The sequence below is a fragment of the Macrobrachium rosenbergii genome, chromosome 28, assembly GCF_040412425.1.
Source record: "Macrobrachium rosenbergii isolate ZJJX-2024 chromosome 28, ASM4041242v1, whole genome shotgun sequence".
Lineage (NCBI taxonomy): Eukaryota > Metazoa > Arthropoda > Malacostraca > Decapoda > Palaemonidae > Macrobrachium > Macrobrachium rosenbergii.
In genome coordinates this window covers 4,671,917-4,687,540 of record NC_089768.1, presented here as the reverse complement: position 1 = coordinate 4,687,540, position 15,624 = coordinate 4,671,917, and the positions used below count along the sequence as shown (strand labels likewise).

The 15,624-nt window shown below is 33.8% G+C and overlaps 1 protein-coding gene across 7 annotated transcripts in view; it reads left to right on the top strand.

The window, feature by feature from the left end:
- The window catches only part of SK (small conductance calcium-activated potassium channel), a 554,217-nt gene that overhangs the window by 43,781 nt on the left and 494,812 nt on the right, over positions 1-15,624 (top strand). Inside the window, exon 1 of one of the 7 annotated variants that reach the window (XM_067129925.1) lies at positions 14,234-14,442. The exons of 4 other annotated variants lie outside the window; for them this stretch is intronic. In XM_067129925.1, coding sequence (XP_066986026.1) covers positions 14,323-14,442 — 120 coding nt within the window. In that variant the 5' untranslated portion in view covers positions 14,234-14,322. Of the gene's footprint in view, positions 1-14,233; positions 14,443-15,624 lie in introns of those variants that run through there. 2 more of the 7 variants (XM_067129923.1, XM_067129922.1) reach the window with 2 other exon arrangements.

Genomic DNA, 15,624 nt, shown 5'->3' with positions numbered 1-15,624 from the left:
CAATGTTGTTTTTAATTAGTATGGAAGCTACATACAAACATTTCATGTCTGATGAATGTTGCCTTGTTTAATTAATTTTTTAGTGCCGTCGACTTCCCCAGCTAAATGCACAATAATTAAAACGTTGCAAATGGTGCCTCTTTATAGTCAACAGTACAAAATGAAATAAATATTTTGAAACTTTCTTTTTCTGCGCTTTTACGGACACTCATATTAAAAAAAGAACTGAATGATTTTTGTTGCTGTGGGAATAAGCCGGCCTTAAGCCGGGTCTTACCAGAAATTGAATGAATATGGACGGCGGTATCATTTTGAAGAAATGCCTTAAAGTAATTGTTAGATTGGATTTCTGGCTATAGTTTTGTTCTATAAATTTGGAATAGACTACAGATAAGCAAGCCTCCATCAGTCTTAAACCTCAGATGTTCAAGATTAAGGTTAAACAAAGCGATCCATATTTTTGTTACATAATAAACTCAGGTTACAGGAAACGGCAAAAATGTTTAGTTTATATACATTTGAAGTGTATAATTCAACGAGTTCGTAACTGGCAAGAAAAAATAGTGGCATGTCAACACATTTTCCTCTTCCCTGTTTGATATCTTTGGTATGACCTCTCTCTCTCTCTCTCTCTCTCTCTCTCTCTCTCTCTCTCTCTCTCTCTCTCTCTCTCTCTCTCTGTCCAAGAGACTAGCGCGTTAAAAAATAGACAGTTGTAAAAAAAAAATAAGTAAAAAAATCATTTTCTTTTGCAGTTATAAAACAACACCAGCAGATCATCTAAAACAGTGATAGTGTTCATAAAATTCTAGACGAGACATACAGTGAAAATTATGAAGCGGTCAAGTATAAAATGACGGGATTGACCCTTTCTGGCGTTGTAGATAAGAAAGGATTCGGGATCGGGAATAGAGTAACTTTTGGTCGAAATGGCCTGTATTGTAAGTGCTTTTATGTAAAGTCTGAGTCTGAGACTTATTTTAGATAAGGACGCCTGGAGGAAAACAGTCTTTTTATTATTGGCATCATGGGTTTAAGCCTTGTTCGTTTGATCTCTTCAAAATATAAATTTAATGTAACGAGATGAATTAGTTCCCTGACTTTTATTTTGGAAGCAAGAGCGCAATTTCAGTTCTTGATATTGGTGCGTTTGTTCATTTGTGGGGTGATGCATAATGCATAGGCTCGTATTTATATGCACAGAGCAGAGCTTATCCTTTAATTCAGACTTACAATTAAAATATCTATACGTGAATATGCATGCCGCCACGCAAGAAAATGAAATCATTAGAGGCCTGTCATGTTTATAACTTTAGTCTGCGTAAAAATTTATGATATAATATAGAAGTGTGTGCATTCATTACAATTCAAAAACATACATAATTTGTAAAGCAACGACGACTGCTACAGATACAAAGGCGTATTTGCATACGTTTTCATATATACATGCATATATATATATATATATATATATATATATATATATATATAAATATACCGTATATATATACATATACATAGAAATATATATATATATATATATATATATATATATATATATATATATATATATATATATATATATATATATATATATATATATATATATATATATATATATATATATATATGCGTGTGTGTATCTGTCTCTCTGTCTGTCTGTCTGTCTGCATATGATGTAAGAACACCATTATGCTTCCAGCGCATATTCACTGCATAAAACATAAAAGAATAAAAGGAGGCATGGGTGAATGCCTATGGCATTATAGCCATGCTGCAAATGAAACTTTCTTGCCAGCTTCTTTTCCTTGACTTTCCTTCGAGTACTGAGGGAAGGGCGATCGAGTGAGCGGAAATGGTTCAGATGAGGCTAAACCTAACATCCAATGACGCCTGGAGAGGTTGGCAAAGCTACAATAAAAACAGGCGTGAAATCACTGGCGAAAACACGTGAAAAGTTTGGAACATTTTATTGAACAAAGGCAGATATATTGTGAGGCAGTGCTGTATAAGAAACATTGCTGATAAACATTCATAACATAATTTATTTGTCTTATATACTGTCAGCAGATGATGCGACCCTTTCTTTACGACATTAAATGACGCGATCCGTCATTTTATAGATGTAATAGAGATATATTACAGATATCCTGTCAAGCCAGCTTGCTGGTTCTGGCTCTTGCTTCTTGAGCAGCCCATGACTGAGAACGATCTGCTCAAGGATCAAGAGGCCATGCCGGCGCATACGTCTTCCACAACTGAATATATTTAGAGGCGAGGGTATATATATATATATATATATATATATATATATATATATATATATATATATATATATATATATATATAATATATTATATATATATACATATATATATCTGTATATATATATACATATATATATATATATATATATATATATATATATATATATATATACATATATATATATATATATATATATATATATATATATATACATATACATATATATATATATATATATATATATATATATATATATATATATATATAGAGAGAGAGAGAGAGAGAGAGAGAGAGAGAGAGAGGTGAGATCTGTTTAAACAAAAGGATAGTACCGTAAGAGCCTGGTCAGCGAGAGGAGGGCTCTCGTTGAAACCTATCTCTCACTATCCGGGATTTTACAGTTCTATGTTTTTATTCGAACAGGCTTGACCTCCTCATTTCAGTGTTGGTTTATAAAAATGGAGCTCTCGCGCTCTGTGTGTGTGTGTGTATGTGTTTGCGTGTGTACGAAAAACGCCCAAATCTACTGAACAATAGACGATCAAAAGAATGTTATATTTTGGGCAGTATTTTATCCCTTTAAATAACTGAGTATCGGAAGTACAGTACTTAGGAACATTACTTATTTAAGAGGAAAACCCATTTGGTCCATTAGGTTTCGGGTAAACCCCATAGGTAAGTAGTGTTCATGTTCCGCCAATATCTGTGGGTATTTCCTTTTTCCCCTAAACATAAGTGACCGCGGACCGGAGGGTATTTGGGAGTATTATTGTCTCTCACTAGCTCCCAGTTGCTCCTCCTCTTCCACCCTTTTTGAACCTTTTATTCGAGCAGATACCAACACTTCAGATTTCATTTTGTATTAGTATCCATGAACCAGAGGAAAAATTACGAGACATAATCCAAAAGTAATTACCGTTTGGTAACAGGGTTTTAGTTTTCTGTAAAAGAAGACTTTTGACATGGCTGTCCGTCCGCACTTTTTCTGTCCGCCCTCAGATCTTAAAAACTACTGAGGCTAGAGGGCTGCAAATTGGTATGTTGAGCATCCACCCTCCAATCATCAATCATATCAAATTGTAGCCCTCTACCCTCAGTAGTTTTTATTGTATTTAAGGTTAAAGTTAGCCATGATCGTGCATCTGGCACTGCTATAGGTGCCAACAACTCAGACCACCACCGGGCAGTGGCTGAGAGTTTCATGGACCGTGGCTGAGAGTTTCATACAGCATTATACGCTGTATAGAAAACTCGATTGCGCCAACGAAACTTCGGCGCATTTTTTACTTGTTATTATAGTGAAAAAATTAGCAGGGGAAACATCACGCGCATCACAATATGATTCACAAGTTCCCAAGTGTTTACCCACTGATCGCATGCTTCGAGTCGACCTAGTTTGGAGTTAAGCAGGACACGATTTGGATTGGTTACTAGTCGACGCTACCAATTGACATGAGTACGAGTCGACCCGGCTGTAGGCCGACCAAGTTGCACGTAGACCTGGTTCAAGTCGACTAGGTAATGAGTTGACGTTTTTATTTTGCGTTTGTGTGTGTATGTGGAAGTGGCCTTCTAAAAATAGCTGGAACTTCTGTAGGGAGCACGCACGCGTATAACATTATTTTTTCAAATTAGATGAAAATTATCTTTTGCTTGAAATACAGATGCATCTGTTGCGAAGTTATGCCTTTATACTTCGACTACAGCTGTGATGCCTCGACTTCTCGATCTGTCGTCTGCACAGATTTAGATTCCATCAAAATTAGGTGGCGCTCACTGGCTTAACATATGTAAACCAAACTTTTGTCCTTACTTTAAGATTATGTAAAGCAGTAACAGTTACTTGTAATGATGACCAGAGGATATTTAGACACACAAACACACACACACAGATAGAGAGAGAGCGCGCATTTTACACTGAGGTACATTTTCATAATTTTAAGACAACTCCACACGTGTAAAGCAGTAAATAGCAAATGATGAAATGGTGACAAATTCGTGCTTTAAAACCATGGGAAAAATGTGCTTAGGGTACAAATTAAAGTGAAGTGCTACTCGGAAGCGAACTTATAGAATCTGCTGGGCAAACTATTTTGCGTGTGCGTGTGTGTGTGTGCTTGCGCGCGCGGTATTTTTAAAGCATATAATCTTTTGGATGGGATCATTAATGTATAAGCAGTATTGACTACTTAAAATCACAAGGATCTACTTGCTGCGCCTAACCATCTAACAACTACATCATCCCTCTCTGAATTCAACGGAAAGAAGGAAATGAATGACTACTGATGACTGAAAACCGCAGAAATGAAAAATAAACTGCTTGCCGAAAACTGAAATGACATCAGACACACGCAGCGGCAAGCATTTTAATTAAATGCTCAAGGCTACATGATTCCTTAATGGTAATTATTAGCATACTGATCAATTATTGCCGGGCATGTAAAACGTTTCGGTTTAAAATGCCACAAAAATTCCTTCCACCGCCTGGAGCCTATTAGCGAACGGGTCAGGACTCTAATTTCAATTGCGAAAAATTTTGCGGCTGGAAAACTTAGACTTCGTTTCTTCCATTCAAAGAAAACTGAAGGACATCAGGAACAAACCAACTGTGATATTTGTTTATTTATTGTGTATTAACATGCAGTATATTTTTACACTTTAGTCATCTCAAAGTTTTATGCTTATAATTACACACACAGCACATACATATAAACTCAAAAGAACACACACACATATATATATAAATATATATACATATATATATATATATATATATATATATATATATATATATATATATATATATATATATATTTGTATATAGAAACCTAATGCTTGTCAGTGTCCTAAACCTTTCTTGGGTCGAGGCACTACCGTAGTCATTCAAGACAGTTGTTCCTAATCTGAAGTGATACCTCATTGTTATAGTACTGATTTGGGTAAGCATTAAAACAGAGATATCGACCTTTAATGTCAGTTGCTGCTTGCAAACCGGCTCTTCATTGGAATTCTTTTTTTTCCATTGGACATATATATATATATATATATATATATATATATATATATATATATATATATATATATATATATATATATATATATATATATATATATATATATATATATATATATATTTATATATATATATATATATATGTATATATGTATATATATACACATATATATATATAAATATATATTCTGTGTGTCCGTTGTGTGTATTTGCCTGTGTGTGTATAGTATAGGAAAAATAGCAGAGAAGCAGCAACGCCATCTTGAATATCAGTTCCTGAAATTTTGAGGGATAACACCCCCTGAAAGCTCTCTGACTAAGGGAAAAGGTCAAATTTATGCATTTAAACTAAACTTGGGTGCATTATGAATTTTTTCAGATAATAATTGGCAATTGTATATGGCCCTAAAGCCCTTAAAATAACTCACCATTTTTTTCTTATAGCATGTTGGTAGTGACATTGAACTGCTTTTCGTAATGTGACATCCATATTCATTTTTAGTCAACAAGTCTTATGGCCGTGTTCCTATAATGGTTTTGTAAAATTAGTTCTGTATTTGTTACGTAAATTCCAACTTTTCCCTTTCGGGTGAGTGGAGAGGGCCAGGGAGTCGGTTTATTGGGAACTCAACTCGAACGCAACGATGGAAACGTTCATTAAGGTTTTCTTTGTTTATCCTTAGGAATGACTCTAAATGACCGCTCTTGTTGCTACGTTCATTTGTTCACCAGGAAGCCATAGCAAAATACTGAATTATCGTTGTTAGCTTGGGTTCGGAACATCTGCTAGTTGCAAATTTCAGCCGAGTTCTCAGTGACAGGTAATATTGTAAATAGGTACGTACAAATGGTCGTCGTGACTGACTTTACACACACACACACACATACACACACACACACACACACACACACACACACACACACACATATATATATATATATATATATATATATATATATATATATATATATATATATATATATATATATATATATATATATATATATATATATATATATATATATATATATATATATATATATATATATAATGTGTGTGTGTATACACTACAAGTAATATGACAGAAATTCATTATGATTAACCGGATTTTTTTTTATATAATTTTACCCATAGTTACCAAGACCAATAAGTATATGTTTACGAATTTAAGTGAAACATCGTCAACAACTAAAACTGCAAAATTACAGTGACATTATTTTATAGAAATAATGTATTTTATAAAACCCATAATGTGAATATAAGGACTATAATTATAATATAAAAAAAATCAAGATGTTTTCTGCATCTGACCAATAAATCAATACCTCCAGACTGTATTCATAGAGAATAACTCTCTCTCTCTCTCTCTCTCTCTCTCTCTCTCTCTCTCTCTCTCTCTCTCTCTCTCTCTCTCTCTCTCTCTCTCTCTCTCCCCATGTACGAATATCCTTCCATACCTGGTCTCATGTGCCCAGCAAGGTTATACATTTTTTTGGTGTGGAAGAAAAAATAATAAAAAGCACAGAGGAGCTATGCAGGTTGTCTGAGGTCACTCATCCCAATTAATTCCATACGATAATAATGATAATCAATGTAAAAAAGCGTAATTACTCAAATATGGTAAGAAAAATAAAAAAAAAATTCACATCTCTCCATGTTATAAATACCCAATCAGTTGAGATGATCTGACCGAAGTGTGCATCGCCTCGAATATGAAATTCTTTTATCTATTGTTCAGAAAAATAATATATATATATGTGTGTATATATACATATATATATATATATATATATATATATATATATATATATATATATATATATATATATATATATATGCGTTTATGTGTGTGCACGCGTTCATTCCCAATAAGCAGGTTTGGGATTTAGAGAAAACGAAACCGTTCAAAAACAATGCAACGATCTTCCTATAATTCCTGAATCAGTGATTACTCTTAATGCAAAGAACATGGCAGAACACAACGGATTCGTACTCTGCAACAGCAGGTCTGTCAGCAGCATTTCTTACCCCATACACTCGCCTCTGTCTTGTATAGAACCTTTCAGTTAGTCGAGCACTCCACCCGTCAAATCTAGGCAATACTTTCTTTGTGTTCATCTCCTACTGCCTCTAAGAATTGCAGAATTATGCAGAGTTGAATTGTTTTATTTCTGTCGTCTTTTTTGATGCTTAAAAGTCCCCAAAAATGCTCGCTTTTTCATGCGTGTAACTTTTGACGTGTGAACAGGATTGCATCGAAGTAGGCGTGACCTAGCATTCGTAGCTTCATGAGTCCTGGAGCATGGAAACAAATCTTATTTTACTCTCTTCCTTAGTAATAAGTACGTAAGCTGGACAAAAAAGCTCAGTGCAAAAGCATGACTCTTGGTATTAGGTTGGGGTGGGGGGGTGGAGGGGCCGTGTTGAGCATATGCTTAGTGGACGGGGGTTGTGAAGGGATTCGCAGGTGGGGACCAGGGGGAAACGCCACCGCGAATGCTTAAGGACGACACCAGTTCTGACTAGGGTGGTGGCAATGAGTGGTTGGTTCTTTTCAGTGTTCTTGCCTTCAGTGTCGAAAAAATCGATATTTTTTGGATCAATCAGAGCGCATATGACTGGAAAAACGTCCTTTTAGTATTTGAGGGAAAGACAGAAAAATACAGTGGTCAAAATTTACATGAAACCAAAATTGGTAGTTGTGTTATTGCAAGCAGAAAACACTTATGGTAGAAAGAATGATCCTTCTCTATCCTTATCGCAGTGATTGTTGAGAAAACTCGTTCCATTATCTTTTATTTTAGTCTTCGGACGTATGAACTAATTAAATTCAAGGAGTGCTCGATACAATTCAACATATGAGGGCAATCTCGAAAAATGAATCAAGGTTATTCAGTTGTTTCGTTACCCTTTCCTAGAAAACTTGACTGAACATCATATTACAAAAGTTTTCTCCCCTTCTCCATTACAAGTCAAACTTCCCCAAGACTATTCAGAAGAGTCAGTTTCAAATTAGATCAGGCATTTCTATTATATATATACTGTATATATATATATATATATATAAATATATATATTTATATATTTATATATATATATATATATATATATATATATATATATATATATATATATATATATATATATATGTGTGTGTGTGTGTGTGTGTGTATGTATATATTATATATATATTTTATACATATATCATTTATATATTATTTTATATATATGTATATATATTGCATATATTATTTTATATGCATATATACATATATATAATTGAAAGTGTTAATAAACATAGAAAAAAAGACACTCGTGTAGAAAGATAAAATGTGCTTTGAACGGCACTTATCTTATTTTTTTTTTTTTTGTAATAATTCCCGATATAGCGAGGTCTGGAACTGTTAATTACAAGGGGTAAATATCTCTATAAAATGAGGAAACAGTTCAAAAGGTATACTGCGATATCAATTATAGTTTGTTCCGATACTGTGTACAAAATACTGGTTGCTTGGTTGGTGCAGATTAAGTCGGCTTTCTGGTAATGTTGTTGAAGGGGGTTTGAGGTCTGTTGTGGACCTCTGGTCGACTAACAAAGACGTTTATAAATTGTTTTTCATAACACATAAATTTCAGAATTTTTCTAAAAGCAAAATAATATATCTATCTATATATATATATATATATATATATATATATATATATATATATATATATATGTATATGTATATATATATATATATATATATATATATATATATATATATACATATACTGTATATTTGTGTGTATATATATATTATATGTATATATATACTGTATATTTGTATATATATAATTTATATATTATATTATATAAATTATATATATGTGTGTGTGCGTGTGTGTGTTTGTGTGTGTAAAGAAAGGTCAGCATTGTATATTATGCTTATTATTCACTTTAGAGTGCATTTTAATTATCAATCTACCCATGTAGTTTTTCATATATTGCTTATCACTGAATTTTAGTCTGTTTTTCCTTTTGTTTTCATAGTTTTTGGTATGTAGTACTTATTCCTTTACGCTCCCTGTAGGGGTTGGAAAGACTATACAAATTTCATTTCCTTAGCTCCGGCATAGCAATTGTATTGGAACCATTAAGCGACTGCTTCCTAAACACCTTTTAATGTAAAAATGACAGCGCTTGCTAACTGCTCTCTAGAATAACGGTAACGGTAATGTTTTACCTATAACAAAAGCATTTTTAATTTTTAAATTTTGCTCGTTTTCCTGGGAAATTGTTCTACATTTTAAAAGAATTCATGTAATTCCTATAAAAACATTTCCATTAAATGCTGACTTTCCGTAAAATCTATGGAGCTCGTACTGATATCTGAATAATAATAGAAACAATAATGATTAGAATAACGGATGGAAAGGAGGACTTTTTTTCTCTTTTTTTTCGTTTTAATATCATGTATAGTTTTCATATTTGGTTTTTACGCAAAAGACAATGTTGATTTAATTCCTTCGCTTTCGGCAAGTACTCGAAAGACCTAACCCTGAGGACAGGTTTAGTGTTCCCGAACACTTTGTAATTGAATTATTACTGCTTGTGTGTAACATCTGAGATATGTAAATTATTCTTATTAAATAAAAACGAAAACAAAAATCGTTTTCTCTGCATCTGTTGTGAAAACGACGAACCAGTCGTGTTTTTTTCAGGAACAACAACAACAACAACAACAATAATAATAATAATAATAATAATAATAATAATAATAGTAAGGGAACGATTTCAAGGACGACTTAACCAAGGTTAGTATCAGTGATTATAAATGAATTCCTAAAAAACATTCGTTAATATTATTTTTATTATTTTCATTGTCGTCAACCGTGCCAGCAAATGTCCCCGATCGTCACATTCGTGATTTCGAGATAAGGTGTAGAAGCTCTCGATTATGATTATAGTAATTAAAAGGATATTTGAGAAGTCGTAATTTTCAGTGTAATGACATAATTATGCGGCGATAATGACTAAAGAATTTGAAATCTTCATTGAAAACTCAGTCAGAATTTGGCCTTAACCGCATGAGACACAAGTCACTTCTTTCGATTTTGAGTTTTATCTTTTTGTTCATATTTCAGAACGGTGTCACAATTTATGATATGCTACGAATTCAGTAGAGGGACGAACGATGTGAAACAGCACAAACAACGTTGCTTTCGGCTTTACCTTTACTTCGAAAGCACAGGCGACCAGTACATTATACAGAGTCCGCCCTTTTGGAGGTGACGTCCTAATGCCTTGGGGTAACAAGTTTTAAATTGATAGTCAAGTAAAATGGGATCTTTCCTAGATAGTGACCCCCACGAGTTTTAACCCGGTATGTATCCACCTTTGCGGCGTGTTTAGTACCAGCCCGTTGGGGATTACAGTAAAAATATAACAAAAGGTTGTAAACATCATAGATAATGAACCCCAAGAAACATTAGCCCTAGATAACGACCCCCGAAAACCTTTGGGGGTCACTATCTAGGAAAGATCCGTAAAATGGTATGAAGATTTTGTTAAAAATTCATTTTTCATGAAGTTCAGCTCTTTCTGCCATTTTTGTGACCTCGTAGCTTTGAAAATCGGTTTGCGACATTTGTCGAGTAATTAAGGAACTGAGAAGTACGTTTTTCTTGAATGTTTGAAGATTGTTTAAAAATGTTAGTAAACTATTTTAGATCAAAATACGACCTAAAATATAACCTTCACCGTCGTAACATTAATTCATAACAATAACGTTTAAGCCTTAAGGCAAATGAAAGTCTCTTCACTAACCATAACGAGAATTCAGTTCTCAGTACGTGTGTATATGTATATGTATATGTATATGTATATATATATATATATATATATATATATATATATATATAATATATATATATATATATATATATATATATATATATATATATATATATATACATATATATATATATATATATATATATATATATATATATATATATATATATATATATATATATATATATATATATAGAGAGAGAGAGAGAGAGAGAGAGAGAGAGAGAGAGAGAGAGAGAGAGAGAGAAGCATTTCATTATTGTTGCTGCAGGTTGTTTCTTATTTCGCTGATTTATTCTCGAAATTCTCGGCGTTATTTATTATTGAGTCTGAAAAAGAATAATCAGAGTTGTAATAATGAATTACCAATAGTAATGCCGATAAAACAATACTCTTAGCTATAGGTGTGGTGAAACTTAATAGCAAAACAACGATCAGAAAAATAAAACCATTTTCGCTAAGGGTTCTTGAATTGTCAGTGACAATACTTAGAACTTCACCATGAAAGAAACCTTGGAAAAGCAGAAAAGACAATGTTATTATGGAAGATTAACGCCACATAAATCATTTACTACATGATATGTTGTCCCGATATCTTACTTAAAATAGGTAATTTTATCTCATTATTTTCGGGTCTTATAAAGAGTTGTATGATACAGTATTTCACTGTATTTCTTTTTAACCGTTTTATAGTGGAAACCATTAAGATTATCTCTGAGTCAAGACTCTCAGAAAGTGGTCCATAACAAGAGAGTAGTTTGGTGCCTTTGCGGAAGTTTTGTATGGCACTGTTTACCAAAAGTAAATCGCAATTAAATGCAGTGGAAGACGGGAAAAGCGTCAGTTTCATCAAACAGTTTGTTGAAAGGTTGGTTTATTTTACAGCTTCAGTAATGCCATTTCCAATAGAAATCTACAATGTTGTAAGTCTTGTTATTAAGAAAATACAAAAAGGAAAAAAAATTGTGATATTTGATATTTTGCTAAAAGAGCTGACCTGTAGTACTCGATACAGAAATCAGTAAATCAGATAACAATTTTGACTAATGTAAGCAAGCTTCATTGAAATATAATATTCACAGTACTACTGTAGTAATAATAACAAACAAGAAACTAAAAGTTTCACGGTGAAGGAATTTAAATATTAGATATCTTTAGTTACTAACGAAGTTTTTATAGGCCAAAGCGTGTGTATTTAGCTCATTTGCAATAAGATTAAGTTAACAGTTCATAAGATAAGGTTGCTTTCAAGATGGTCACCGTTACCTGAGATGACTATGATTCGATTAGACTGTAAAATTGACAACTTTATACACTTTCTTAAGTAATAGAGGTTAAAGAACCAGCCAGCATATTTAAATCGTGACAAAGTAAGCTTGCATATCGGAAATCCTAGATAGCCTCTATTATTTGAGGATTCATTGACACTTGCAGTACTGTATCTGCTTGAGTGTTATCTATACTTTCGTCCATCAACATAAAATGACATACTTCTGTAACTTAAAGGGTTACCTTTGTGAGATTATTTTAACACTATATGTTTATAAAACTGATTCTTATGATGACAGGTGTCTATCATATTGTCTATTAAAGCTTCCTTGGAGCAGTTGCCCGGTGGCTGAACTGGCCAAACGCAAGGTACTCTACAGTGGCTCCAGTTATTTGGATCACCCCATCCTCATTCCGATGGACAGATAAGGGCAGAGTTGATCTTAAAAGGTTTCTCTTATCAGTGGCCCTTTGACAGATTGCTTTCTGCTTGTTGTGCCATCGCTCTAAGAGTCGTTGGGATGCTATACATTGTCCTGCTTTTCCTTGCGAATGGGTACATCCCTGTTTCAGTAATGTCTTTCGGGTTACTAGTTTGGTCACACAGGATAGTAACATTTCTAGTAATTAAAGATTTTCCTCTGTTATCCCATCTGGTATCGTACTGAAGGCTAGAAATGCCGGGTAAGTTCAGGAAACAATTTCCATTCTCCCAAGGTCCTACCTAAGATACCCCATATTGCACAAACAGGTCAGTGGGTATATTATGCATGTTTCCTTTATCTGGATGATCCAGAACAAGGCAGTGACCATATATAATCCTTGTAGGCGATAGGAATTAGAAACGTAATGGAAATAATAGATGTTATTTTGTAGAAACAGAGTAATTCCTGTATTAACTGTTAAAATGGTCATGCATTTTCTTTTAAGGAAATCTGCAAAAGGAAAAACAAAAGCCAAAAAAAAAAGAAAAATTGGTCAATACATGAGAATTTTACCTCGCTATATAAGGTAAAGTCAAGTGGCAGATATGATTGGGGACCGGTAAATAGGAAACCCTATTCAATTTCCTCTCTACTTTTGCTTTGATCATGACCTCAATAGTTAGATGGATTCCTACTACCTCAAAACCTAAGAGAAGACACCAGTAGTTTAAAGAAGGCGAAAACACTTGTTCCAAAGTCATTTTTAAGTAACGACTGGCATCTGGGGTACCTCCTGGATGGGTCATCTATTAACTTATTAGCAACCGTGCTGGGTAGATTCCTTGTCCCGTAAAACCTACGAAGTAACTTCAAACTTAAAACACATGGTGAACACCATCAAATTCAGTTCACCATCAAATTCAATGTCAAAATCATATCTTGGAAATCCCATGGCTGCAGTATTGAAAAATGGTTGCCAGGGCTTAATTTAGTTAAATTTCCGGAGCCTCCATGGCTAGAGAATATTTCATTTCGAACATGCTACTACTGTGCAAAGCCTCGTTGTTTTCTAAAGAAGAAAATGCCCTAATTTTTGCACTCCCATACTCTAGAACGAATACATTTCTAGCAGTTAGAGTTTTATATAATAATCTGCATTGCGTTTGTCGAAAATAAGAAACGAAAGGAGATTCAATGAATTGCAGCGGTAGACCATTCACTTCCGCTAAATTCATTATCTTTATATAATTACCTGCAACTTCAGGAAACAGTAATGCTTATAAGTACAATGCCTTATGTACAGTCGGCGGGAACGTAACTGGTCATCTGCAAGTGATGCCTGATTCACAGTGAAGTCGATTTATTTCGTTCGAAGAGAATCTGGTCACCCGGTACTCGTTCTGCTCAGTGTCAATCGTGTGACCACAGTATTCGCAGCCCGGTTTGTTTTAATGGCCCTTGTAGAAGCAACTTGGATCAGTGGAGGTGGTGCATTGAAGGAAACCCCTGAATGCCGATTGCATCACAATGCCATCCGAGTGGATGGTTTGGACGCGACGGAGCCGCCTCTTCCAAGGCCCTGGAAGACACGAGTCACCTTTCCAAGAAAGTCTGGTTCTGTAATTTTCAGGTTAGTCGCCTCCTGAAGAGTTCATTTTGATGTGTGCACATACCCTCATGTGTTGTTCGAAATGTGTAACTATTTTATTTTTACAACTCTCTTTTCTCTCTCACGTCTACACATCCATTTAGCTAAGGCCACAGGAAAAATAAAAGAAAGAAGTACCGAGCGCTTTCGTGTTATTTCAGCTCAGTTTCGAGGTACATGTTGGTGGGCACATGAAAACACGTATCACGCATAATTACGCAAATGATCCCTTCAAGCTTATTCTACAGAATTTAATGAGGGAAAGGGAATGTGTCAGTGGAGTATCTTCGTTTCCTTCAGTAGTGGAGGAGAAAGTGAAACCTTACACATACACGTCAAGATTCTCACTTTTTTCTCTTATGTGGATGTGCTTGTTGTTTTAGTGCCACACATATTCCTCTCTAGCGTTTTTCATAACTGCAAAACACCTTCCTTAATTAAGGTCTGTTGGGCTTATGATTTTCATGAAGCACTTCATTGTTGTATTACCATTATTAATTCTAAAGGAACGACGGTAGTTCTACAACTCCTGTTAGTTTTCTCTCTCTCTCTCTCTCTCTCTCTCTCTCTCTCTCTCTCTCTCTCTCTCTCTCTCTCTCTCTCTCTCATAAATATATATATATATATATATATATATATATATATATATATATATATATATATATATATATATATATATATATACATATACATACATACATACATACATACATACATATATATATATACATATATATATATATATATATATATATATATATATATATATATATATATATATATATGTCACCATTTTGTTTCCTTCTTTCATTCCCAGGCTTTCTGACAGACCACCCTGATTTCCTTTTCTTGTGTGGCGCATTACTCACCTTTATATCTCTCTGCTTTCATCAAAACCTGAAGTCAAGCAACCCGCTTTTTTCCCGACAGGCCATCTTATACATCATTTGACCCGTATTTTCAAACCTTTTACACGAATGCTTCATAAAATACGCCTAGTCCAAAATATTCTCTTCCTTGTCGAAATTAACATTTCTCTTTCACTATCACATTCTTTTGTTGTCCTTACCTTTTCAGCCAAAATCATAACATATATTCTGTCCCCATAGTTCTTACATTTACTTCTAGCTTCTGTTCTCATAAAGAAGGAAACCGTTATATTTC